This window comes from Loxodonta africana, chromosome 14, assembly GCF_030014295.1.
Source record: "Loxodonta africana isolate mLoxAfr1 chromosome 14, mLoxAfr1.hap2, whole genome shotgun sequence".
Lineage (NCBI taxonomy): Eukaryota > Metazoa > Chordata > Mammalia > Proboscidea > Elephantidae > Loxodonta > Loxodonta africana.
In genome coordinates this window covers 37,667,427-37,692,891 of record NC_087355.1, presented here as the reverse complement: position 1 = coordinate 37,692,891, position 25,465 = coordinate 37,667,427, and the positions used below count along the sequence as shown (strand labels likewise).

At 37.1% G+C, this 25,465-nt stretch overlaps 1 protein-coding gene across 1 annotated transcript in view; it reads left to right on the top strand.

Annotated features, from left to right (window-relative positions):
• The first annotated feature begins 3,358 nt into the window (after nt 1-3,358).
• Nucleotides 3,359-25,465, top strand: part of CNGB3 (cyclic nucleotide gated channel subunit beta 3) — a 173,739-nt gene continuing 151,632 nt past the window's right edge. Inside the window, exons 1-3 of the mRNA XM_010588386.3 lie at nt 3,359-3,469; nt 9,244-9,325; nt 24,819-24,945. Of these exons, the coding sequence (XP_010586688.2) occupies nt 3,359-3,469; nt 9,244-9,325; nt 24,819-24,945 (320 nt within the window). The remainder of the gene's footprint in view (nt 3,470-9,243; nt 9,326-24,818; nt 24,946-25,465) is intronic.

Genomic DNA, 25,465 nt, shown 5'->3' with positions numbered 1-25,465 from the left:
CTGAGCCAGGAACAAGGGACATGAAAATGGTCAAAGCATAGCCTCTGCTCTGATAGGAAAAATAGACCTTGAAATAGTTGTAAAATGAGAAGTGGTAAAGTAGAGATGTGTTTGGCACAAGGTACAATAGGGACAACAAAGAAGGGATTATTTATACATCTGTTGGGGGTAGAAGAGAGGAGAGAAGAGACAGGGGAAAGAAATATCCAGCTTAAGCAAGATAGACAATGAGTTTAAGAGCATTTCAGGCAGTGGGGTAATATTACAAAGACATTGACAGAGGTGAGAAAAAGCAAAGTAGTTCAAGTTACCATAAGTAATTCACTTCAACAAGAGCGTGTTGTAGAAGGAAGTAGAGGTCAGAGATGAAACCAAAGAGATAGGCAAGGGACTTCGGACATTCTGCCATAGGGCAGAAAGAGTCTGCAAGAAGTTTCAGTTAGACAAACAACTAGATTTATATTGAAGAATAATCTGTTTTATTCATGTTGGCAGACACTACTGCAGCAATACAGCACAAAAAAATTAGAGCGTTATTGGTGAAATCCCAGTAGTCATTTCAGCCAGAACAAGCAGTCCTCTTCCTTCTCTTGTCTTCTTTTTGATGGTTGGAGAGCTTCTCTGAGAACAACACAAAATCACAGAATTTAAATTCAGAAGAAAACCTAAAGATTACTTTGCCCAACCCTGTCATTTCCAGATCAAGTCAAGTGACTGTCTAAACTCACAGGTTTACTAAGTGAAGATAAATGAGTCCAAACTCATGTATTTCATTCTAGAGTTCTTTCCAGTTGTCCATTTTACAAACTTTGAGACTCCTGACCTAGACAAAGGGAAAGTATCATCTGTAATGTTAATGCCCATGTTAATTGCACTCTACTGACAAATCAGGTTGTGGAGATATTTGAAGTCATTTCAAAAGATGCTTGAAATAAAATCTGTTATCACTTTTCACCTGTGTTAATCGTGAAAGTATAGCTTGGAACCGTGGTAGCACAGTGGTTAAAGAGCTCAGCTACTAACCAGAAGATCAGCAGTTGGATTCCACCAGCCCCACCTTGGAAACCCCATGGGGCAGTTCTACTCTGTCCTATAGGGTCACTAGGAGTTGGAATCGACTTGACTGCAACGAGTTTGGTTTTTTTGGTGTGTTAATCCTTAATCCTAGGCATTGAATTGTCAAAGCAAGCTCTCAAGATTCCTAGATCTTACCTAATACAAAATTTTATTAATGATTCAATGCATATAGTCCCTTATCAGGCGTAGATAAAACATCCTTTTCCAGGAAAAAACCCAAACTTATATACCCCCTCCACCCAGCCAGCCAGGCCACATAAATCCATAAATTCCAGGTTTGTTTATAATAAGCAATCTAGACACACTAGCAATGTCCTACTAAATACGTTTTATACATAGGGAATTCCTGCTGTCTTTCCACTAGTATGGCATTAACAGGTTTACAAGGGATTTAACCCATTGCTAATGAATTGATTCTGACTCATAGTGACACTATAGGGATAGAGTAGAACTGCCCCATAGGATTTCCAAGGATCTGGCTGGTGGATTTTACAAGGGATCTAGGGGTCATTTATTTCCCTGAGGGTCCTACATAGGGAGGGAATGAGTCACAAGCCTGCTATTAACTCTTTCCTTCCCATGACTTGGTTTAGAGGTTTTTATATTAAGTTAAAAAATATAATTATAGAATTAGAAGATTAGCTGAGAAGTTCCTAAAATGGCCCATAAATATTTGATAATTCATTCAGAATGATTTCCGAAGCACTAATGAGACAAAAAAAAAAAAAACTTTGCCTTTTTAAAACAAAGTATACCAATTTTCAAAAAAAGTAAGAAACTTTAAAGAAAAAACTGCACTAATTAAAAAAATGATAGAGCTTTATGTTTGTCAGTTACATAAGTCAAGTCATGTATGCAATCATTTATCAGATAAGTTTCTTTTTGATGAAGTGGTTGAATCCAAAGTTAAACAATCTAATTTATTTTAAAAATTAGTCAGCAACTCATGGTGTGAGTAATATGGAGATACAAACCAAACAGTATTTTCTTGCTTTACAAGTATCTAAAAATTTTTTCTGTATGAACTATAGCAAATGTACTTTAAAAATCATAACTGAGATTTCAAAAAAAAAAAGGAAAATCCCAAGTGTAGAAATGCAGAGGGCAGAGAGTGTTTGGTGAGTTAACTCTGGCTGCCCTGGCTGTAAGAGATGGGGTTTTGGTCTCATTATTTAAAGGCCTTTGGTTTTAATTTGAACATAGGCAAGCAAAGCAATTCCATTAAAAAAAAAAAAAAGATTGCATCCTTATGTGGTCTACAAAAAATTCAAACCAACAACACAGAAAGAACTACAAGGAAGTTTGCCTGGACTCTGGCTAAAGGGAAAAAGTCCTCCTTGACAATTCTTATTTTAAACCTGTGCCTCACACAGGTGTGGGATCCAAACTTACAGTATTACCTAAAACAGAGCAGAGTAAGCAGACTTTTTAGAGATATTGAAATAACCACTAGAAAAACAGAAAAAGAAAGCTTAAAAGTAGTTAATTATGCCATTGTATAGGACTGGTGATAGAGATGGTCATTACCATTTACATTACAAGGCCTTATGCACGTTTTTTAAAATATATTTATTTTTGTTGTTGTTGAGAATATACGCAGCAGAATATACATGGATTCAGTCGTTTCTACGTGTACAATTCAGTGGCACTGATAACATTCTTCAAGTTATGCAACCATTCTCACCCTCCTTTTTTGAGTCGTTCCTCCCCATTAACGTAAATGCACTGCCCCCTGAGTTCCTATCTAATCTTTCAGGTTGCCGTTGTCAATTTGATCTCATATAGGTAGATCTTAAAAAGAGCACGATGCTCAAGGCAGGTGTTTTTTACTAGTTAAGTTAAACCATAGTTTGCTTTTTGAAAAAAAAAAAAAAAAAACTTCAAGGAATATTTTTATTTTTGAACAATTTGCATGTATTACTTTGATTAAAATTAGAGATAAGTAGCAGATAATCAGAAACAAAGAAAAACAACCAAACCAATGGGCATTGTGATCACATTTAAACAATTCAATGATGAAGTTTTACTTAGCAATCCTCTACTTGGAAATTATTCACAGGGGCATTTTGACTCTCTAAAGTTCATAAACAGAGTTCAAATCGCCTAAGCAGAAATAATTTGCTGCTTTTAAGCCAAAGCCCTGACTAGCTAGGGAGTTGTCTCTAGGAATTAACCAGAACAAAATCCTGATTAAACAGCTAATTGGCTTGTCTACTAAAGAAAAGAAAAACAAAGTACCTACGTGTCTCTACCTCCAGACACAGTCATAAAGACAGAGAAGATGTTTAAATCACTGAGAGTAAAATTCAACAAGGTAAAGCCGAGAGAAGAGAACAATGAGAATGAAGAGAGTTCTCATCCGAGCAATCAGTCCCAGCCATCCACGAGGCAGGTACGCTCCTGACATTCCTAGATTCAGTCTGAATTTCATACTTTCTTGTCTGCGGATGGATTTTAATGAACTCTGGGATATATAATTTTAACTGGCGGTTTTACTTGATACCATTTGAGTCGTGTGCTGTTTTTTCTTCAGGGGCTAATCCCCATTAATTTATATATATACGTATACATACTGTATATACATGATTTAAAACAGAATAGACTGGATTAGGATCTAGAAAAACCAACTAAAACTCAATGCTGATTTTCACTTCTACTATCATTCAAAATGAAATTATTTCTAGAATATCAAATTGGTTATGTGATTCAGTTTCAACTAAGAATTTCAAGCATTCTGATCTTAGTAAACCACTTTTTAACAAAATTTTCTCTAGGTCAGTGGTTCTCATTCAGGAGCAATTTTGGCTGTCACAACTGAAAAAGGGGTGCTACTAGCATCTAGTGGAAAGAGGCCAGGGATGCCGTTAAGCATCCAAGAGTATACGGGACAGCCCCCACAACAGAGAATTGTCCAGTTCAAAATTTCAGTGCACCAAAGTTGAGAAAACCTGATCTAGATAAATCTTTTCATAAGTTCTCAGTCTATTCATCTGTAAAATGGAGATGATAATACCTGCTCTGTAGGGTTGTTGTGAGAACTAGAGACAGTATATAAAAAGCGTATAGTTGGTGGTGGTGGTGGTTGCTGTCTAGTTGATTCCTACTGACGATGACGCCATGTGTGTCACAGTAGAGCTGTGCTCCATGAAGTTTTCAATGGCTGATATTACGAAAGCAGAGACACCTGTGGGTGGATGCCGGCTTCCAACCTTTCAGTTAACACAGAGCTGCGTTAACCATTGCACCACCTGGGAACTCCAGTAAGTGCCCCCCAATGGAAATTATCATTATTAACATTATTATTAATAATTTATTTTGTATGACCAATTTAAGTCCAAACTGATCATTATATGAGCACTATCACTTATAATTATCTATAGAACAATGTTCATGAATTGCTTGCTAGATATACCCAAAAGAGCCACATAAGGTTTTTTAAAGCAATAATTATTTTCCAACCTAAAAGAGTTGGATGAAGGATGTAAAGTACAAGCAGGAATATACTTCGGAAACCAGGGACACACAGTCTAATGATTCAGGTTAAAATGAGCCTAAAGGACAGAAACCACTGAGATTGCTTAAAATTGGCCGTGGAAAAATTGCCTTCCTTCTCTGCTTAACATGGGCTGTTTTTGCAGTGGACAGATGTGGAGGATTGTGTTTAGTATTGCTTCATGAGAGTGCCCTTGACTTTGTTCTAATTCTTACATCAATATAAATAATTCCACACTTTAAAGTTATTTACATGTTTAAAGACTCATGGAATGTCACAAATACTGAATAAAGTACTTCCCTTCAGCAAGTCTTGCTCTGCCTCTCTCTGACAAAGTCATTACTGTGATGTTTAACCCTTTTCTATGCTGATTATTTATCCACAGAGCACATAAAAATAGGTAATATAGTATTGCCTTTGAGAGCATGATAAAACCAAACCAAAAACTGCCAACCTTTTGGTTAGCAGATGTAGTTCTTAACCACTACACTACCAGGGTTTCCTGAAAGCAAAATAGCTATGCAATTACTATGTGCCAAGCAACGTGCCAAGCCTTTTCCAAACAGTATTGTATTTAATCCTCTCAACAACCATAGGTCCTGCTATGATTCGCTACTTACACGCGGTTAACAAATGGCAGAGCCTGGATTGGAACCATGTTCTATCTGACTTCACTGCCTGACTTCACTAGGCTATACTACTTCAGAAGAAGAAGACTATTGGGTATACCAACTCTTCTAGATACGTTTGTCCTTCGGACTAATTAAAGGGATGTTAGAGAGAGAGGGCAAAAGAGCAGAAACCTCTTAAAGAGTTATCTTTCTTTCAGAAACAGTAATACTTAGAAGTACTTAGACTAGGCGTAGGTAGAGCATCCCTTAGGTCTACCCCATACCTTTCCAGCAGATACAATTCAGGGATGTTAATTATGAAGTCTACTGGCATCCAAAAAAAACTCAGTGCCACTGACATCACATTATATCTTAAAAGGCATATTTGGAGAATATTTATATCTGTTTTTCCAAGATCATATAGTTTTAGGAAAAGTACTTCTTCCTCCGTTTCAACTGTGTTAAATGTTTAAAAATGACAGGAAGTTAAAACCTATAGTTTCTTCCACAGATTATAACCTTTTAAAATGACATTTAAACAACAACCTTCTGAAACATAAATTGTATAATTTCATTTCTATAAGAAAATACTTAGGGATGAATAAACCAATTTACATCATATTTTTGAAAGTGTTATTTAAAGAGTTCATTCACAAACCAAAAATCACAGGTAATTCCCATCAATCAATAACAAATAATTAAAAACTGCAAACCTAGCCTAATCCAAACTCTCTCTCTTACTGCAGAATAAGACATTATTCAAACAAACCTGCATTTGTGTACACATAAAGACTATGGTGGAAATGTTTATGAGTAGCATCATAACATGGTGCAAGAGTGCTTGATTAAAGTTTGAAGACATTATTACTAAATTATAACTGGGTCTATAACTTGCTGCTCTTGTTGTTGTTGTTGGGTACTGTTGAGTCGATTCTGACTCATCACCACTCCATGTGACAAAATACAACTGTCCCATAGGATTTTTCTTGGCTGTAATCTTCAGGGAAGCAGGTCTTTCTCCCCTGAGCCACTGGGTTAGCAGTTGAGTGCTTAGCTGTTTGTGCCACTGGGGCTCCTTCCATAACTTGTTACCTATGTTCATATGAGCTAGCCACTTAGTAAGCTTCCTCTTTGATAACATGTGTAGTTGTTGTTGTTAGGTGCCATTGAGTTGGTTCTGTCTCAGAGTGACCCTATGTACAACAGAATGAAATTCTACCCAGTCCTGCACCATCCTCACAATGCTTGCTATGTCTGAGCCCATTGTTGCAGCCATTGTGTCAATCCACCTCACGAGGATCTTCCTCTTTTTCCCTGACCCTCTACTTTACCAAGCACGAGGTCCTTCTCCAGGGATTGCTCCCTCCTGATAACATGTCCAAAGTATGTGAGATGAAGCCTCACCATCCTCGTTTCCAAGGAGCACTCTGGCTGTATTTCTTCCAAGACAGACTTGTTTGTTCTTCTGGCAGCCCATGGTATATTCAATAGTTTTTGCCAACACCATAATTCAGATGCATCAATTCTTCTTCAGTCTTCCTTATTCATTGTCCAGCTTTTGCATGCATGTGAGCTGGTTGAAAACACCATGTTTTGGGTCAGGCGCACCTTAGGGCTCAAAGTGACATCTTTGCTTTTTAACACTTTCAAGATGTCTTTTGCAGCAAATCTGCCAAATGCAATGTGTTGTTACAATAACATAAGAAGAATAATAGCTGCCTTGCCTAACACAGGTGGTCATTGACTCAAATGAAATCATCTGCATAATCTACTTCACAGTTTAAAATATGCCCCTGATACGGTGCCTATAAATAATGTCTTAACTCTTAATCATGGTATACAAGACTCTCAAAGCTCTTTTCCCTGCCTATTTTGCTCGCCTCACCCCCTCACACTTTGTCCCACCCAGCCTCTTTTACTGTAGTCTCCACCTACTATTACAATTTATGCTTTTGCTCACCCTACATCCTCTGTCTAGAGCGTTTTCCATGCCTTGTCCATCTGAAAAATAAAAATCTTGTAGAATCAAGAGTCACCTTTTCCAAAAGTTGGGCTGAGAATCAGCTATTTGGAATTCAGATGTATTTTCCCAGAGGGATGAAAAAAGACATATCTGAGATAGGTTTCTAGATCAGCTCAGGAAAGCCTACTCTAGACCCCGATAGTCACCCCCTACCTTCCCTTCTACTCCAGTAGAACTGACTGCTCCAATCTTCATGCTTCATCTCTCTCCTGTATAGACATTGTCTCATCACTGATAACATTTTCTTGCACTTACATGTTTGTGTGTTTTTTCCCCGCTACAAAACTGTGAGCACTTTGGGGGATATGGATTATGTCTTTTTCAAAATTTATTGAATTCCTACAGGTATCAAATTTTAGCAACATACCTGGGCCATACGGGTCACTCAGTAAATAACTTCTGAACAACTTACTAAAGTATATGAAAGTGTTTTATCATCTGTGAACCATATACAATTTTAAAACCTCAACCATAAATAGGTTATTTTCCAAAAGTTTGGCTGAGAGCCAGCTATTTGGAATTCAGGCATATTTTCCCAAAGAGATGAAAAAAGATGTATCTGAGATAGGTTCCAGGTCAGCTCATGAAAGTCTACTCTAGACTCCCACAGTCATATGTAAAGTTTATGTCATTGCTGCTTTATTCACAATAACAAATAAGTGGAAACAATCAAAGTGCCCATCAACAGATGAATGGATTGGCAAACTGTGGTACATACATACAACAGAATATTATGCAACTATAAAGAACAATGATGGGTTCACCAAACATATTATAATAAGGATGGACCTGGAGGACATAATGCTAAGTGAAATAAGTCAGGCATATAAGGACAAATATTGCACAATCCTTCTTTTATAAAAAGACAAAAATAGATATATATAGAAAGACCGATGCTCGTTGGTGATTACTAGGAAGAGGGGGGGAAGGGAAAAGTACATTTTAGACTGTAGAGACTTGTTTTTTTTGGTGATGGGAAAAGTGGTACGGAATGCAGATGTAGTGAGCACAGCACAATCAAAGTAAAAACAAGTGTTTGAGCATATATGGATGGGTATGGGCATACTGGTATATGAGTAGGTATAGGCATGTACATAGATGAGAACAGACAGAACTGTCTATAATACCAAAATTCATTGCCATCACATTGATTCCAACTTATAGCAACCCTATAGGACAGAGTAGAACTTCCTCACAGGGTTTCCAAAGCAGTAATCTTTGTGGAGGCAGAATTGCACATCTTTCTCCCATAGAGCAGCTGGTGGGTTTCAGCTGCCAACATTTCAGCTAGCAGCCTAGCTCTTAACCACTGCACCACTAAAACCAAACCAATTGACACCAAGTCAATTCCAACTCTTAGTGACCCTACATGTAAATATAAATATGTGGGTGCAGGCACGTATATTTATTGAAGACACAACTACAGATACTCCTCAGACATAACCAAATACTTCCCAAGATTGCTTTTCTGGGTTTGAAAGCTTAGGACCATGGTCTCATGGGACAGCTCAGTTAATTGGCATAACGCAGTTCACAAAAATCATGATTTGCTTCCTAGTGAAGTGAGTAGCATCTGGGGTCTTCAAGGCTTGCGAGCAGCCATCTAAGACACAACTACTGGTCTCTTTTCACCAGGATTAAAACAAGCAAAAAGTAACCAAAAGCTTAGAGAAGAAACAAGCCTACACGAGCCATGATCTCAACTATTCTGAGATCAGAAGAAGTAGATGGTGCCCAGCTACCACTACTGATGGTAATGACCAGGGTCACAACAAATGGTCCCAGATAGAATGGGAGGAAATAATAGGTGTTTTTTTGTGCACAGCCAAAAAGCTGTGGAGGTTGAGGATGATTATTCAACAGTGGGGTCAAAAATGTCGATTTAAGTGCAAGAATTATCATTTTTAGTAAAGCATAAACAAAGGATCACTTTTAAGGACTGGGCTGATAATTCAGTTAGGAATTCAGTATTATACTTTACATTCAAATTCATTTTTATGTAAACTCATCATGTGTAATCCCTTTTTTGTTTTTCTAAGGGAGAAAACAAAAATGAAAAGAAATCTCTCAAAACCAAGATGTCTCCAGTCACATTTGAAGAACCACACACCAAAATACAAGGTCAGAACATAATCTGTAGAAAAAAAAAACTGAAATGCAAATTTCTCTGAACTGTATTTTCTGGTAAAAACGTTGCCCTTGAATAGGTAAATTATCTAGGGTCACTCTTCAGAAGACCTGAATATTTACAAAAACATTGTTTCTTTATACATTCACTTATTGATCCGCTCAAGAGATACTTTTTTAAAAATCACTTAGGATGTGCCAGGGACCATTCTATGGGCTGGAGACGCAGTGGTAAACAACATGGGTCAAGTCTGTGCTAAGGTAGAGCTTATATTCTAAGGGAATGAAAGAGACAAGTAAGCACATAATGACCCTCAAACCTACTTCCTTCCTTTCCAATTCTGGCTACGTCATCCTGGCTCAGGTCCTTAGTAACTCCTGCCTGAACACTCCTGAGCCCTCTAAGTGGTCTCCTTGGGCTAATACTCTACTTCAGCCTATCTCCTTTTCATCCAGTCAGTACAATATTAGCAGATTAGTTTCCATAAAGCACCACATTGATTCACACCTCTGCTCAAGAACCTTAACTGCCTCCATATTGGCTACAGAAGAAGATCTGAATTTTTCCACCTGTCTTTTCTTGGACTATTCTCAGCCTCCCTTTCTAGGCCACATCTCTTACTTCTCCCCGACATAAATGCTACATCCAAACAAAGAAGATACAAAAATGATAGCAGAATCACTAGAACAGAATATGCTGTTAGTAAATAATGAAAAAATAGTTACTGCCACAAAACCAGGATAAATGTTTTGCATTTCATGTATTAGACAAAAATGTATGATGTTTTTAATGACTTTATATTTTTACTAAACAAAAATTTTAACTAAGGCACAATTAAGTTTATCCTAGTCAAAATTTTCCATGTCTAAGGAACAAAAAATGAGCAATATGTAAAAATTACAAGCAAGATTATAAGAAATAAATTATAAACAAGATTGTAAATTAAAAAATACCTGGCAAGGAATATAACTGACATAATCAAAATTACCACTCTGAATAAAATGGCCCCAACTTTCTGCCCTTGTTTAAGAGAAGTGCATAGGATCTATAAGAGAAAATAACTGAATTTAACTGAGAGATGTAGAATAAAACTTGAATAATTGAGAGATTTTTCTAGCTGGAGAATAACATTATAATAATACTGGTTTTCCCTGAATTAATTTATAGGTTGATTTTTTACAGTGTCCTCTTTCCCACTTTCAACAATATAAAATATTTTAAAAACAAGGTGGAGAAAATTCACTTTAATTTTCTTCATTTACTTTATTTACTCATGTACGTGTGTACATACATGTATATGTATTATGTATTATTTTGAAGAGACAGTCTGGATTTTCACTATCCAGATTAGAATGTAGAGAATACCACTTGTTCTCACACAGACTAGGCATTTCCACAACTGTCTTTCTTCTGCGTTTCCATTTCAGCCAAGAAGATAACAAAACAGTATCTCCCAAGTAGATAGGCAGCATTTACTTCCCTGAGGAGAAAGGAAATTTCCTGCATAAGTTATTCTCATATGAATGTAGCATAATATTACCTCCTAGCTGATGACTACAGTTTGACTATCCAATTGTTAGATTATCTGATTTAAAATATTTAGTATGGTGTGTTGCTGAAAAAGAAAAACATTTAATAATCATAAGGACCCATTTCTGATAAAAGCCTACATATATAAAACTTCCCCAAATAGTCATACATCAAGAGGATGCAGTAAATGCATTCCTGCCTTTTTTGTCAACAATTGAAGAACATTATTCAACACGTATTTTTTTTTTAATAAAGGAAAGGAAGACCCTTTTGTGGATCATGTAAGAATTTTCATATAATGAAATGTATCATATACAATGAAATGTGGTTGACAAATGGTGACAGTAAGAAAGAGAGAAACGCTCTACAGTAGAAGCCAGATCTAAACATGCCAAGGGAAGCCAACAAACAAAAAATGACACCACAGAATTATCCAAATAATTCAAAGTATAATGACATGAAACCAGGGATAACATCTCTGAGATGACAAGTTTATTCTTATCCTTGTTTTAAAAGTGTATTTGTAAGCTTAAATTTTTCATAGCTGGTAATAAAAAACTTCTTTTATGGAAGCTTCACTTAACAGAGGAGCTATCTGAGTGGGAAAGAAAAATAGTTTCATTTTAATCTGCAGACTTAGCATGTCCTCAAAGACTTTAATAGGAATAAGAGTTATATTTAAGATATTTGGTCTTGAAAAAGCAAAATTATTAGAGTTTAAAGATAGCCTCTTATATATACTTGCTATTTTTGTTTTCTTCACTTCAAAGCATGCAGGTGCAATGTCATAATATCTGCAGATGTTGACTTCTGATTATAGAACTCTTATCTTCTGCAGAGCATGGTTTAATTTATATCTGCCATAGAAATGAAGAATGCAACACATTTTAGATTCAAATAAAGATAAGTTGCTAATGTCCTCTTTTGATTATAATCATCTTTCATAGATTTCTACTTCACTTACAGTACATTAAACAGTTCTTGAAATAAATGTTTGGTACCAGTAGGGGGTTTGTAAATGGCTTACTTGATGGTTTATGTTGCTTTAAAGTGACCTTCTTTGTGTGGAAACAGCTCAAAATCGGGTACCCATAGTTAGTATAGTGTGGTAGACTGAAAATGGTCCCCAAAGATGTCCATAACCTAATCCCTAAAACCTGTAGATATATTACCATATGTGGCAAAAAGGACCTTGCTGATGTGATTAAGTTGAGGATATTAAGATGAAAGGATTATCCTGGACTATCCAGGTGGGCCCAATGTAATCGCAGGGATTTTTATAAGAGGGAAGCAAGAGAGCCAAAGGCAGAAGGAGATGGGATGATGAAAGCAGGAGCTGGAGTGATGTGCTCTGAAGATGGCAAAAGGGGCGACTAGCCAAGGAATGTCAACAGTTTCTAGAAGCTGGAAAAGACAAGGTAACAGGTTCTCTTAATCTTCCAGAAGAAAGCAGCCCTGCAGACCCATTTTAGACTTCTGGCCTCCAGAACTGTAAGAGAATAAACTTATATTGCTTTAAGCTGCTAAGTTTGTGGGAATTTGTTACAGCAGCCATAGGAAACTAATACATATGCTTAAAACTGTTCCATAGTTTAGATATAAAAAGTAGCAGTCAAAAAAATGCAATTGTGATCTACTCCAAATAACAATAATATACATTAATAAGAAAATCAGCATATCATACTTCAAGGATCATTGGTGTTATAGTCAACACCCCTGAATTCATATCATAGCTCTGTCTCTTATTAGCTGTGTGTGATCTCAGTTAAGATATTTAACATCTCTGAGTCTCAGTTTGCTCATATATAAAATAAGGAAAATACTTTCATCACTTCATCACTAGGTTGTAAGAATTAAATTAGTTGAAATATGTAAAGCATTTATCATTGTGGTTGGTAAATTCCAATGCTGATGGAAGCCAGGTAAACAACATAAATGAGAGGCATGCAAGCCCTGTATAAGGAGGCCAGCAGGCACTCAGCTCCAGCCAATCACTGCCATGTGGGGCTGTGGGTCGAATGTTGCCAGATGTTCCACCTTGCCTAGAAAGATTGCAAATGCAAATTTTAATTAGAAATTTCTCAACTTATAAGTGTTGACAACTAATTCCAACTTTTTAAATCACTAAGTAAAAACCAAAGCAAAAAAAAAAAAAAACTAATCTTTTTATCATATTGAGTCCATATGACCATTCCTTGACCTCTAACCCACCACATGGTGAGAACTCAATGTTGTTTATAGCTATGAACATTGACAGCCCTGGACTAAAATTCTGAATCTGGTGAATTTTTTAGTTATTCTCTTCCCTTTTTTGATACTCATGACCCCATTCCCAGACTTTGAGTTGCAAACGGATTACAGAGGCAGCATCCTTCCTCCCTGTGCCCCCTCAGCCCAACAACTCTCCAGAGACAAGATTTCCAGGCTCCAGATCGAGCATGGTTCCAGGTTTGCAGGCATGTCACAGACCTCACCCAATTTCACCACCATCCACACAAACTGATTTTGCCTGTGCCTCATTTCCACTCAGCCAACTCTTAGTTTGGTCAGCAGTCTAGAGAGGTAATTCTCTCCAAATTCTTAATCTGTAACAACAGGACAGCTCCCTAAAGGTGGAATTTCAAGCGCAAAAGCAGATCAATAGGAGCTGAAGAAATAAGTTTACAGGATAATCCTAAAACCTACTTTATATCTGTAAAGAACAAACAAACGAACAAAATGCCATCAAGTGGATTCTGACTCATAGACACCCTATAGGATGGAGTAGAACTTTCCCACAGGGCTTCCAAGAAGCAGCTGGTGGATTCGAACTGCCAATCTTTGGGTTGGCAGCCAAACTCTTAACCACTGGGCCACTAGGGCTCCATCTATAGAAAAAAGCCCTATTACTAATATGTACATCTATTGAACAATCTGTTTGATCATTATTAAAAATTCTAATTTTGTTAAATAGGAAACCTTCCTTCTGATGTTGGCAATAACACTAGCTTGTCTAATTTGTCCAGTAAAAAATAGAAAAATAACCAGACTGTGTACTGAAATTTAATCGACAAGAATCAGTAAAACCAAAACCAAACCAAACCCATTGCTGTGGAGTCGATTCCAACTCATAGTGACACTACAGGACGTAGTAGAACTGCCCCATTCAGTTTCCAATGAGCACCTGGTACATTCAAACTGCCAGACCCTTTGGTTAGCAACCGTAGCACTTAACCACTGTGCCACCACGGTTCCAAGGATCAGTAATACAAGATCAAGTAGTTTGATTGACAATCATGGGATGGTGCTACTAAGACTAGTTTTAGTGGTATAGGCCATTCCCTGTAACTTTCTGTCTTATTCATCAGCCAAAGGATAAGGTGGAAATATAATCAGTTGCTATTGAGTTGATTTCAACTCAAGGCCACGCCATGTATGTCATAGAACTGTGCACCATAGGGTTTTCAATGGCTGATTTTTTTAAAAGTAGAACTCCAGACCTTTCTTCCAAAGTACCTCTGGGTGGTCTCGAGCCTCCAGTCTTCTGGTTAACAGCCAAGTGCATTTACTGTTTGCATCACCCAGGGACTCTAGGTAGGTATACAGAATATTCAGATATATTTCTTTGCTTCAACTAAACAGAAATAGTTATATGTAATAAACAGTTAGATTTATAGAACTAAACAAGAAGTATCTTTTCAAAATGATTCCAGATATGATGAAGAACAAAAGAAATGAGATATACATAAACTTGTATATCTCAAGTTTATGTATATCAAGTGACATTTCCAAAAACTTAGTCTACGGAAGAGAAAAATATGTATTTTATAGCTTGAAATGACGAAGAAAATCCCTCACCATGCTAGTTTAGCAAGGGCACCCTCAGTGGCAAGAGCTTGTCATAGCAAAACTTGTGGGTAACAAACTGAGAACCATTCGGGAGACAAAGGCAGCCTTAGGAGATAACCACATTCTCTGTCTCTCGCTCACAGCCAACATGGTTTCGTTTCTCATGACTGCTGTTTCTCTCTGCATATCAACTCTGAGCTGTGCTCACTCTCATCTTCCCATTTCCCAGTCTAAATTCCAGAAAGAGTAGTCTGACTGACTTATATAACAACCATTGTTCCCACTGGGCAGGGCTCTTCATATAACCACCCTGGTCACCAGCCAGCTGTGAGCAAGCCACCATCTCTAGGTCAGGTGTCTAGCTGCATGCAGCATCATTAACCATCCCAGCAGACAATGCAGTGGAGAGCTACCTTGCTGAACAGGGAGCTGTGGGTAGAGCTCTGTCCACTAAAAGAAGCTAGACATGAAAGACACACCCTGTTCGGAACATCTAATACAATTCCAGGTTCTGAATTTAAATTTCTCAGTTTCTACCTGTTTTATAAACTAAAAAATTAAAAGACTCTAACCAACATGGATAAAGCTTTTTTTTTTCTTTTTTGAATAAAATGCCATATACTTTTGTAGTTCATATTATTTTAATATAGATGCAAAATTCAACTAAGTCAAACTCGGTCCTATTGAGCTTCTTTCTGCTGAAGAGTTTGTCTGATTTGTGAGGAATTGCACGATGCCTTCCTGGTCCCTGGGATTCTCTTAAGTAAATGGAAGCTCCTGAATATCCCAAATACATCAGTAATGTGCAGACCTGAAAGAGAATACTACCCCCGCCCCCCGCCCCCCCAAAAAAGCAATTTATGCCAATCTGGCCGGTGGGACATTTTGTGTTTATATCGCATTGTTCTAAAATGGAATCTTTATCTAATCCTCACAGAAGTCCCTACGACAAAAGTATTTCTCATTTTATGGATGAGAAAACTGTTGTAGAAAAGTGGCTTACCCAGAATCACCCAGAGAATTAGTGATGTAAGGAATAGAACTTTCTGTTTGGTACCTAGCACCGGTAACGCCCCACATGCCTTAATACCTGTTCACAAAATGTGTTTTCTAGACAAATTAATCCCAATGAAAATGGCCCTGAAACCAAGCATGACATTGAGAGAGGACAATTAGGACATCCGTCAATCCTGACACAGTACCAAAGCTACCTTAACAGATCCATATTCTTTTCATTTGTGACTAGAAAGTATCTAACCTCTCACTCAATGAGAGCGCCCTGTCATACCTTCCGTAATGAAGCTCCAGCTTCTGCCAGAATGCCTCAGCAGTAGGGCTCGCACTGACTCACACAGTCATGCATTTTGCTGTTAGACACATTTACTTGTTATGTCTAGGGGTTTTGTTTGGTTTTTGTTTCTGTTTTATAAATTCCACTCATGGATACTTCTTCTGCCTTCTGGAAAACATAAAGTAAATCTCTTTTCTATGTAACAGCTTCTTCAACGAATTTGAAATAATTATTACGTCACCAGTTAGTCATCAATACTTTGGCTAAAGAGCCTAAGTTCCTTAAAACATTCCTCTTTAAGGATGGCTTCTAGAACTTTCACCTACTCTGATTTCTTCTCCTCTGAATTTTTTTACAGATTTCCTGTGCACTTATAAAGTATTGCATGTTTCTACTCCTGCATGTAATACATTTTAGGGTGTTCTTTCAGATTTTATTTTATGTGCGTGGCTGTAATGTTTGTCAACTTCCTCCAGGTCATTTGACAATCTACAAGGATATAATAAAATTTTAAGTATAATCAGAATTATTCCAAGTACATCATATATCCTAACGACTAGATCATAACAAAAATAGGAGATTTACTCTACATATACAGCATTTGGGGGGCAGTTCTACTCTGTCCTATAGAGCCGCTATGAGTCGGAATCGACTCGACGGCACTGGGTTTGGTTATACAGCATTTGGAGTCCCTGGGTGGCGTAAATGGTTAAGCACTCAACTAATAGCCAAAAGGTTGGTGGTTCGAATACCCCCAGAGGCACCTCGGAAGACAGGCTTGGAGACCTGCTTCTGAAAAGTCACAGCCTTGAAAATCCTGCTCTGCCCATGTGGGGTCACCAGGATTCAGAATTGACTCAATGGCTACTAACAGCAACAATACAGTTTTTAGTTAAGGGCCTAAGTAATCAACCACAAAGTGAGTCAAATATGCAACCTTGGGTACGAGAAAATCATCATTAATCACACAAGTCTTAAAGCTGTGTTATTTATTATTTTAACCCAAATGTTCATTCATCTGGAAGAGAAACAATGATATATTTACATTTCTTGTCAAACACCCAGATTCAATCATTGTCAATTCATCCAACATCTAGTTACTAGGGTACTTTTTGTTCCTAATGAAAGGAGATTTATTTCTGAGACAGAGTAATAATATATTTGGTGCTTTTAGAGTTAGAAAGTCAACCAAGTGATAGCATCTCCTTCATCAAACATTCCAACCAATGAAGGCATTTTCAAGTCCTCTCTGTTTTACATCATTCAAAAAAAGCCAATTGAATACCTGCCTAATTTATAATCCTATCTTCAAATCAAGTTCTTTCTTTAAATCCCTCCTTTGCCAGCGATTATTTAATGCCACAGATAAAATGCATAAGATAAATGGCTTTCTGCCTTACTTATTTCGTCACTTGAAGAGGTAAGCAGATGTTTCACAGCTGCATGTGTCTCCACGATGCACTGCTACAAAGAGGTCAAGCAGGTTGGAAGTGTATTAGAGGCCCAGAATGAGATGCTGCCAGGCTGGGAGAAAGAACCAGCCAGGTGTGTGGAGGGCAGACTCAATGGTATCGTTCTTGTACATTCAATAAAAGCAACCATAGCAGAATACTTTGATGCCAGATCTGCCATGGGAACACTTTTGCGGGGTAGAATTTAACCAAGTGCATTGATGAGATCTGGCAACTGCTACACAATGCGCAAAGAGCACAACTGGCAGAAAGACTTACTTACACTATTCATTTGGGCAGCTACAGAAGAGGGACTCCTGCTGTCCTTGTGCAAAGTTGGGAAGAAGCACAATGTGCAGTTGACGAAACTTCACCCAGATGCCAGATCAAGATTTTGGCTTGTATTTTAGATATCTCTTTCATGATGAGGATGATGCAAACAATCTCACCATCTGTTCCCACAAACAAATAACATGCTGCATGGATAAAGACATCCACAGTAAACTACGGCTGATGGGAATCCTTTTGTTTTAAGCCCTCACGGGTTCTTTTTAAAGTTGTTGTTCTCCTTTGATACTAAGAATGGGCAATGACTGGTTTCTCATCTTTGTCAACAAGCTATTACTGAGGATTTATTTTGTAATTAAATGCTTAGTTCACACAGCAAATTAGGCTGTAATTAATTTCTAAACATCCTAGACTTGTCATAATAGAGGCATTTCAATATCACTTTAGAAAGGCGTGGAAATGTCTTGAGGAGACCAAGTAACTGGTGCTCAGATCTATTTAGGGTTAATTTAACCCAAATGTTATAATGATAAACAAAAATTCTTTATTAGGATGAAAGAAAGGAACTGCTGCAAAACAGACATTTACTGGTACTAACAGAAAAGTAGTACAGCAAACGTAATACACATGCTGTAGCTTGAATGAGCGATGGAGGAAGTGTATGATACAGCTAGAGATCCATGGCCATGGTTTAAAATATCTTACATTGATTTTTCCAGCATTTGTGGATCTGGGGAAATGATTTGGCTCCCAGTTTCTTACAGCAACAAACAACATAATGTCGAAAATGTGAAAAATGTTTCATTTATTTTTCCTTTTTCTTTTTTGGGTTGGATAAAGAGAAATGGAAAAATTGGCTCGACCAAAACACATAGGGAAAACAGATCCTTCTCTCTTATTTCTATCAAAAAAGCCCATTAGTATAAAATGAATTATATTGAAATTGCTATTCCTTTCCTCTGAAATCTGATGGATACTGATAAACTTCCAGTAAAACTTCAGATCAAACTTTCAGTAAGATTTCATATACACAGCAATATTTCACCTGGAACATAGTCCTTAGACAGCGACTTCAAAGACATGGTTAGTGAGGCTCCTTTGTAGTCCAAGTAAATTCAGGAATGTGGGGTTTTTTCCATTTAAAAGTAACCAAAATATTATTTATTGCTGTTTTTTCTACCTTCTTGCCAAATTTAATACTGCAATGCCAAAATAGGTAAATAAGAGATGCATAATGAAAAAAAAAGTCTTGGGAAATCCAGGGGCTTAAGCTCCTTATTCATAAGCATTTAAAAACCGTAAGTAGTAATTCAACTTTATGATTCCCTTTATTCATAAAAAGTGCTCCTGAAAAGATTAGTATGTTGCAATATTTTAAATGGATCATAGCCGTTGAAATTTTAAAGGACTTCTATGACGAAAACTTTAGTAAATGATCATCCCCTGATTTATCATTTTTGTAAGCTCGGATTATTGATTCTGTTTGCTTAAGTTGCTTAAATTATAATTTGTTAAAATAAAGTAAGTAATGATTTGGGCTTTGATTTCAATTTTCTAAGCACAGTATAACCAATTAAAAATAAATTAGGCTCTATGGATAATGAATAACTATTTTATTGCTTTCATTTTAGTTCTTCTCTACCTCCTGTATTTTCTTTTTATATTAAGTAATTTACTTTCATTAAAATCTTCTTTTTAACCCAAGTATTTACTAGTGAAGTGATTATTCTTCTGGTAAATGACAAATTAACTATATTAATTGTAAATTTTTCTTGTAGGCTTGAAGGAAAAAATTTAATTTCCGGACTGAAAATGAAACCAGTGCTCATTAGTCTGTGCTGGTTCTTCAGATAAGATGTCAAAGCTAAAGATGACCAAACCAAAAATATTTTATTTCATAAAAGAATTAGAATGCAAAATTCTTTAAAATAATGTTAATTACATCATTTCTGCCTGTTTTATTTTTCTAAATTTTATGTTGCATCAGTTTCAGCTATAAATTATGATCTTTCAATGATAAATCCTCTGAAGCTTAGCTTTACAAATATCAGAGAAATATGCCATGGAGTGAAATAAGTCAATTACAAAAGGACAGATATTATATGATTGCGCATTGTGCTTTTATAAGAAGACAAGAATAGACGTATCTACAGAGACCAATGCTCATTGGTGGTCACCAGGGATGGGTGGAAGGGAAGAGGGAGAAACACTCTCGAGATAATAGACATTTGTTAATTCTGGTGATGGAAAGGTAGCATGAAATGTGGGTGAAGTGCACACAGCTTGAGCAAGGTAAATGATGTCACTAAGAAGTGCACAAGAAAAATCTTTTTTTTTTTTTTTTGCTGCCATATGACATTTTTGGCCTTTTCATACTTTTTTTAATTTATGTACATTAGACGAAGGTTTACAGAACAAACTAGTTTCTCATTAAAACAATTAGTACACATGTTGTTTTGTGACATTGGTTACTAACCCCACATGTCTACACTCTCCCTTCCTGACCTTCATTCAGTTCCCAATCACCAGCTTTCCTGTCCCCTTCTGCCTTCCCATCCTTGCCCTGAGCTGGTGTGCCCATTTAGTCTCATTTAGTTTAATGGGCCTGTTTAATCTTTGGCTGAAGGGTGAACCTTAGAAGTGACTTCATACTGAGCTAAAAGGGTGTCCAGGGGCCATACTCTTGGGGTTTCTCCAGTCTCTGTCAGGGCAGTAAGTCTGATCTTTTTTTTGAGGGTTAGAATTTTGTTCTACATTTTTCTCCAGCTCTGTCCTGGACCCTGTATTGTTATCCCTATCAGAGCAGTCAGTGGTGGTAGCCAGGCACTATCCAGTTGTGCTGGACTCAATCTGGTGGAAGCTGTGATATTTGTGGTCCGCTAGCCCTTTGGACTAATCTTTTCCTTGTGTCTTTGGTTTTCTTCATTCTCCCTTGCTCCCAATGGGGTGAGAACAGTGGAACATCTTAGAGGGCCACTTACAGGCATTTAAGACCCCAGACATTACTCACCAAAGTAGAGTGTAGAACGTTTTCTTTATAAACTCCGTTATGCCAATTGAGCTAGATGTTCCCCAAGACCATGGTCCACACAGCCCTCAGCCCAGTAATTCAGTTCCTCAGGAAATTTGGATGTGTCTATGGAGCTTCCATGACCTTGCCTTGGACAAGTTGTGCTGGCTTCCCAAGTATTGTATACTTTCTTACTCTTCACCTAAGTTACCACTTATCTGTTGTCTATTTAGTGTTTTTCCATCCCCACCCCTCCCCTTCCTTGTAACCATCAAAGATTATTTCTCTTTGTGCGTAAACCTTTTCATGAGTTTTTATAGTAGTGATCTCACACAATATTTGTACTTTTGTGATTGACTAATTTCACTCAGCATGATGCCCTCCAGATTCATCCATGTTGTGAGATGCTTTGCAGATTCATCATTGTTCTTTATCATTGCATAGTACTCCATTGTGTGTATGTACCATAGTTTGTTTATCCATTCATCTGTTGATAGTCATCTAGGTTGCTTCCGTCTTTTTGCTGTTGTGAACAATGCTGCAATGAACATGGGTGTACATATGTCTATTCATGTGACAGCTCTTATTTCTCTAGGATATATTCCTAGGAGTGGGATTGCTGTATCATGTGGTATTTCTATCTCTAGCTTTCCAAGGAAGAGCCATATCATTTTCCAAAATGGTTGTACCATTTTGCATTCCCACCAGCAGTGCATAAGAGTTCCAATCTCCCCGTAGCCTCTCCAATATTTGTTACCAAAAAACAAAAACCAAACCCAGTGCCGTCGAGTCGATTCTGACTCATAGCGACCCTATATTTGTTATGTTCTGTTTTTTGATTCATGCCAGTAATGCCAGGGTGAGATGGCATCCCATTGTGGTTTTGATTCGCATTTCTCTGATGGATAGTGATCAAGAGCATTTCCTCATGTGTCTGTTAGCCACTTGAATGTCTTCTTTGGCGAAATGTCTGTTCATTTCCTTTGCCGGTTTTTTAGTTGGATTATTTGTCTTTTTATCATAGAGGTGTTGAATTTTCCTGTAGATTTTAGAGATTAGAGCTTCGTCGGATTTGTCATAGCCAAAAAATTTTTCCCAGTCTGTAGGTTCTCTTTTTACTCCTTTGGCGAAGTCTTTTGATGAGCATAAGTGTTTAATTTTCAGATGATCCCAGTTATCTAGCTTATTTTCTGGAGTTTGTGTGTTGTTAGTTATGGTTTCTATCTTGTTAATGCTGTGTATTAAGGCCCTAGCATTAATCCTATTTTTTTCTTCAATGATCTTTGTAGTTTTTGGTTTTACATTTGGTGTGGTGTTTGATCCATTTTGAATTAGTTTTTGTGTATGGTGTGAGGTATGGCTCCTGTTTCATTTTTTTGCAGATGGACACCCAGTCTTGCCAGCACCTTTTGTTAAAAAGACTGTCTTTTCCCATTTGATGGACTTTGGGCCCTTGTTGAAGGTCTGGGGACCACAGATGGATGGATTTACATCTGGTTCTCAACTCACTTTCATTGGTCAATGTATCTGTCATTGCACCAGTTCCAGGCTGTTTTGACTATGGTAGCTGTATAGTAGGTTCTGAGATCAGATAGTGTGAGTCCTACTTTATTCTTCTTCTTCAGTAGTGCCTTTCTTATCCAGAACCTCTTCCCTTTCCATATAAAGTTAGGGATTAGTTTTTCCATCTCTTTAAAGAATGCTGTTGGCATTTGGATCAGGATTGCATCGTATTTGTAGATTGCTTTGGATAGAACTGACATATTCACAGTGTTTAGTCTACCTATCCATGAGCATGGTATGTTTCTTCCATTTATGTAGATCTCTTTTGGTTTCTTGCAGTAGTGTTTGTAGTTTTATTTGTTTAGGTCTTATATGTCCCTGGTTAAATTTCTTCCTAAGCATTTTATTTTTTTAAGGGCTATTAATAGTATTGTTTTTCTGATTTCCTTTTTGTCATTCTCTTTATTGTTGTATAGGAATCCAACTGATTTTTGTGTGTTTATCTTGTATCATGCTACTCTGCTAAATCTATGAGTTCCAGTAGTTTTCTCATGAAGACTTTTGGGTTTTCTATGTATAGTATCATATCATCCACAAATAGGGACAGATTTACTTCTTCATTACCAATTTGGGTGCCCTTTATTTCTTTTTCTCGCTTTATTGCTCTAGCTAGGATTTCCAGAACAATGTTAAGTAGGAGTGTGATAAAGGGCATCCTTGTCTCGTTCCTGTTCTCAAGGGGAATGTTTTCAGCCTCTTTCCATTAATAATGATGTTGGCTGCTGGTTTTATATAGATGCCCTTTATTATGCTGAGGAAATTCCCTTCTATATATATTTTATTGAGAGTTTTTATCAGGCATGGGTATTGGACTTTATCAGATGTCTTTTGTGCATCAATTGGGATGATTATGTGATTATTTTATTTTATTTATGTGGTGGATCATGTTGAATGATTTTCTAATGTTGGAACATCCTTGCATACCTGGTATGAATCCTACTTGGTCGTGATGTATTATTTCTTTGATATGATGCTGAATTCTATTGGCTAGAATTTTGTCGAGAGTTTTTACATCTATATTTGTGAGAGATATTGCTCTGTAATTTTCTTTTTTTGTGACATCTTTGCCTGGTTTTGGTATCAGGTTTAGGCTGGCTTCATAGAATGAATTCAGAAGTATTCCTTCCTTTTCTGTGTTCTGAAATAGTTTGAGTAGTACTGGTGTAAGCTCTTCTCTGAATGTTTGGTAGAATTCTCCAGTGAACCCATCTGGGCCAGGGCTTTTTTTGTTGGAAGAAAAGGACATCTTTGGTAAAGAATATGATAAATATAATTTTTGCAACAACAACCGAAAATATGTGTGTGGTTAAGTAAATAAATATATAGGCATATATGTGTATGGATATGAATATGCATGTACATATGTGTGCACAGATAGATTGATAGGCATGTATATATATACAGGTATGTGTGTGCATGCGTGTATATTCATATATATAATAAATGACATAGGGGACACAGTTATGGATACTACTTAGACATAACCAAACACCTCACGAGATTGGTTTTCTGGGTTTGAAGGCTTGGGACCATAGTCTCATGGGACAACTCAGTTAATTGGCATAATATAGTTTACAAAGTGTATATTCCATATCCCAATGTGGTGAGTAATGTCTAGGGTCTTAAAAGCTTGAGAACAGCCATGTAACACATAACTACTGGTCTCTACTCATCTAAACAAAACAGAAAGAATAAAACCAGGGACTCAGAGAAGAAAGTTATCTACAGGATTAACAGTCCCCATGAACTAAGGCTTCCTCACCCTGAGACCAGAAGAACTAGATGGCACCCCACTACTGCTGCTGATCATTCTGATTAGGGCCACAGTAGATGGATCCTGATAGAATGGTAGAAAAAATGTAAAGCAGAACTCAAATTCCTAAAAAGCCCAGACTTATTGGACTGGTTGAGACTAGAGGACTTCTTGAGACTATTGCCTGAAATACTCTTTAAACCTTAAGCTGAAATTATCCCTCAAGGTCACCTTTTAGCTAAATACCAGATTGGCTCATAAAATAAAGACTATCTCCCATGAGTAATGATCTCCTCTAAAAAAAAAAAATCTATATGAGACTAAATGGTGAAACCTTATTCTAAAGCAAAGATGAGAAGGTAAGGGGGCAGGGAAACTAGAGTACTGGCAATGGTACAACCAGAATGGAATTAATGAGAATGACACATTGTGAAATGTAACCAATATCACTGAATAATTTCTGCAGAAATTGTTAAATGGGAACCTAATTTGCTATGTAAAGATTTACTTTAAACATAATACAAAAAAAGAAAGAAATATGCCATGCAAGCTTTTGTTACATAATACACCAACTTTAAATATATTTTTCCATGGCCTGAAGCTGTCTGTAAGTTAGCTTGTCCTGCAGAAGATCCCACCTTGATTAGCAAGAATTCTAGGGGAAGCTTTCCTGAGACTATTCTGGAAAACCGAGCAGCATCTCCATAGCTTATATTATCAAACATAATGGTATTATTCTTCTACCTGTACGTTGTCTTTTTTTTTTCCATAGATAAAATCTCCAAGAAAAATTCTCTCAACAATCTGACCACAAACCCTGACTCTCAAAATCCAGCTGAAGCAACAGGAACCATGCCAGAACAGAAAGAAACAGAGACTGGGAAAGAAGGCGGACTGAGGTGAGAATTCAATACAATAATACATATTAGAAAGATTGCTCAGCCTGCACTGAAAAATTCAAACACCTATCCCCCCACTTCAGTTGATCAAAAGGAACACTTTTCCTTTACTCCTTTCTCTGGGCAGGATAACTACAGTTCTAAAAAAGGGAACTAGGCCAGAACTGAAGATTGGCTCTGTCCATTTCATTGTCCCTCATTGGCCAGGGATGGCAACTAACCAAGATTTCTAGGCAGCCATTTGGCCATAGGCCAAATCACATCAACAAAAACATTGCACTCACATGCCTGAGTCATTAGTATTATTATAGAAACAGCCTACATATTTACCAGGCATGAATTTTAAAAAGAAGGAATTGAAGAGAATATATGATTCTTTTTCAAGTTCACAAAGAAATAACTACTCCAATCCTGTAAATATTTTATTGTTCCACAAGATTGATTATTTCATCTGTTAAAGAAAGTGTGGCATGATAGCCAAGGAGAATTATGGAAATGGGTAATCTTTATGCCACTGAAG